General features: G+C 43.5%; 1 protein-coding gene across 1 annotated transcript in view; it reads left to right on the top strand.

Moving 5' to 3' along the window:
• LOC106815325 (kinesin-like protein KIF28P) overlaps positions 1-1,881 on the top strand; it is a gene marked incomplete at its 3' end in the record, with an annotated part of 12,009 nt that extends 10,128 nt beyond the window's left edge. The window contains exons 11-14 of the mRNA XM_014819773.1: positions 252-404; positions 797-957; positions 1,335-1,495; positions 1,754-1,881. Of these exons, the coding sequence (XP_014675259.1) occupies positions 252-404; positions 797-957; positions 1,335-1,495; positions 1,754-1,881 (603 nt within the window). The remainder of the gene's footprint in view (positions 1-251; positions 405-796; positions 958-1,334; positions 1,496-1,753) is intronic.
• Positions 1,882-2,354: the final 473 nt, after the last annotated feature.

Consider the following 2,354-nt stretch of genomic DNA (forward strand, 5'->3'; position numbering starts at 1 on the left):
TTAGTCAAACCTGTATATAAGAGTCACTTAGTCAAACCTGTATATAAGAGTCACTTAGTCAAACCTGTATATAAGAGTCACTTAGTCAAACCTGTATATAAGAGTCACTTAGTCAAACCTGTATATAAGAGTCACGTAGTCAAACCTGTATATAAGGGTCACTTAGTCAAACCTGTATATAAGAGTCACTTAGTCAAACCTGTATATAATGGTCGCTCAAGTTTACTCGACGCTGACGTTGCTCTGCGCAGGGTTTGACGATGTCACGGATTAACGAGGCGAGAAAGACGACGCCGAACCTGTACAACCTCAACATGGATGCTCAATTGTCGGGCATGATCTGCCACCTGCTGGAAGTCGGCGAAAACACGATCGGGAACAAGGGATGTGACATCACACTGCAGGTGAGTGTCGCAACACCGTCACGGGCGAGACGTAGCCGAGTGTAGACTCTCATTAACGAATGAAAGCAATTAATTAGAGTGAGTCGATCCTATGATTACGTTTGTTTGTGTGTGTTTTCAATTCAAGTGTGTAGTGCCAGCCAATCGACGAGTGAAACCTTTATATAATAATCATAATTATAGTAGTAGTAGTTAATACTAAGGATGATGATAATGAGGATGGTGATAATAATAATGTCAATAATAATAATAATGTTATTAAAAATACAATTATTCATGTAGTTTTAATAACAACAGTAACCATAACAGCAGCAGCATTAACAATTATAGTAATAAATAATAATAATTCCTCGTCACTCTCTCTCTCTCTCCTTCTACCCGTCCGTTCACAGGGACCTAGCATGCTGGAACGACACGCGAAGATAGTGTACAGCAATGTTCATGAACCGCACGGCATGTTCCGGCTGGAGCGGATGAACACTGACGCTCGCACGCTCGTCAACGGCGAACCTCTAACGGGCGACGAAGCAGAGGAGCTCCACCACAACGACAGGTGCCGCCATCTAGCGATGCATCCGAAAAACTTCCGCGTCGGCCGACCGATGTTTTTTGTGTTCATGACTGTGCTGCCATCTTGTGACACCTCCGAAAAACTTCCGCATTTGCCGCGGTTCGAAATTGAACGCGGTTCTAACCGTGTTGGCCGTTCCGATGTTTTTGCAGTCGTAACTGTGCTGCCATCTAGCGACACCTTGTGGAAACTTCCGCGTTGTGATGTTCGACGTGGTTTTAACCACCAAATCGTTGTTAACCTTCAAGTATTTTGTTTAGTTAGTTAGTCGATCGCAACTGAGCGCGCATCTCTTGTGAGACATCCCCGCTCCGTCGCTGATGTTTTTCGTTGATGCATCAATGTTCGTTGGTTCGCAGGGTGATGTTTGGAACGACACAGCTGTACGTGTTTGTGAACCCGCGGCAGCGAGACGACGTTGCCGTGGCGACGACGTGGATGATGCCGACGTATGAGAGCGCACAGAACGAGATCGCTAGTCACGCGGGGCTGGCCGTTTCCACGGAAACCAAGTCACAAGGTGCGGTCGCTGCTACGTGTGCCATTGTTACTATATACTGTATATACCTTTATACTATAGGTATACTATATACTATACAGTAAATACTATAATTATATCATATACTATATATATATACATATATATATATATATATATATATATATATATATATATATATANTCACCCTTCCTCTCCTTCACCTCCCTCACCCTTCCTCACCTTCACCTCTCTCGCCATTCTTCTCCTACCTCACCTCCGCACCCTTCCTCTCTGCAGAGCTGGAGGAACTGAGGAGGAAGCTGGAGGAGGAGATGAAAGCGGAGCTGGAGGAGAACGAACGCGAGATGGAGGAGATGCGCAAGTCCTACGAGGAGAAGCTGAAGGCCGCTGAAGAGTCCGCAGGGGTCAGTCAACCCTGTGTATAAGGGTCACTTAGTCAAACCTGTATATAAGGGTCACTTAGTCAAACCTGTATATAAGGGTCACTTAGTCANTATATATATATATATATATATATATATATATACATAATTATATAACAAACTCGCCCCTGTCAATATAATGTTATTATATTTCTTCCTGGTATCATTAGCTCTTGATACGGTCTAGGCAAGTTCAGCGCATTGATTTCAGTATCGAGAACGCTCATCTTTTACATCAAAAGCCCTGGTGTGGTCAAAAGCCTTAATTAAGTCTCCTGTGTGTGACACGTGTATTTTACGACTCTATTATGACTATAATTATAACTTATAACTAACTCTTAGTATACACGACCTAGTAAATTCTGGGATGAGAGAGAAGATATGCCTTAGACTGGTACCCTGTCCGTTCGCTTCGTTAGTAGAAGAGGCTCTACGGGACGGACGCAATTCTATAC

Source organism: Priapulus caudatus, unplaced genomic scaffold (assembly GCF_000485595.1).
Source record: "Priapulus caudatus unplaced genomic scaffold, Priapulus_caudatus-5.0.1 Scaffold1090, whole genome shotgun sequence".
NCBI classification, from domain to species: domain Eukaryota; kingdom Metazoa; phylum Priapulida; class Priapulimorpha; order Priapulimorphida; family Priapulidae; genus Priapulus; species Priapulus caudatus.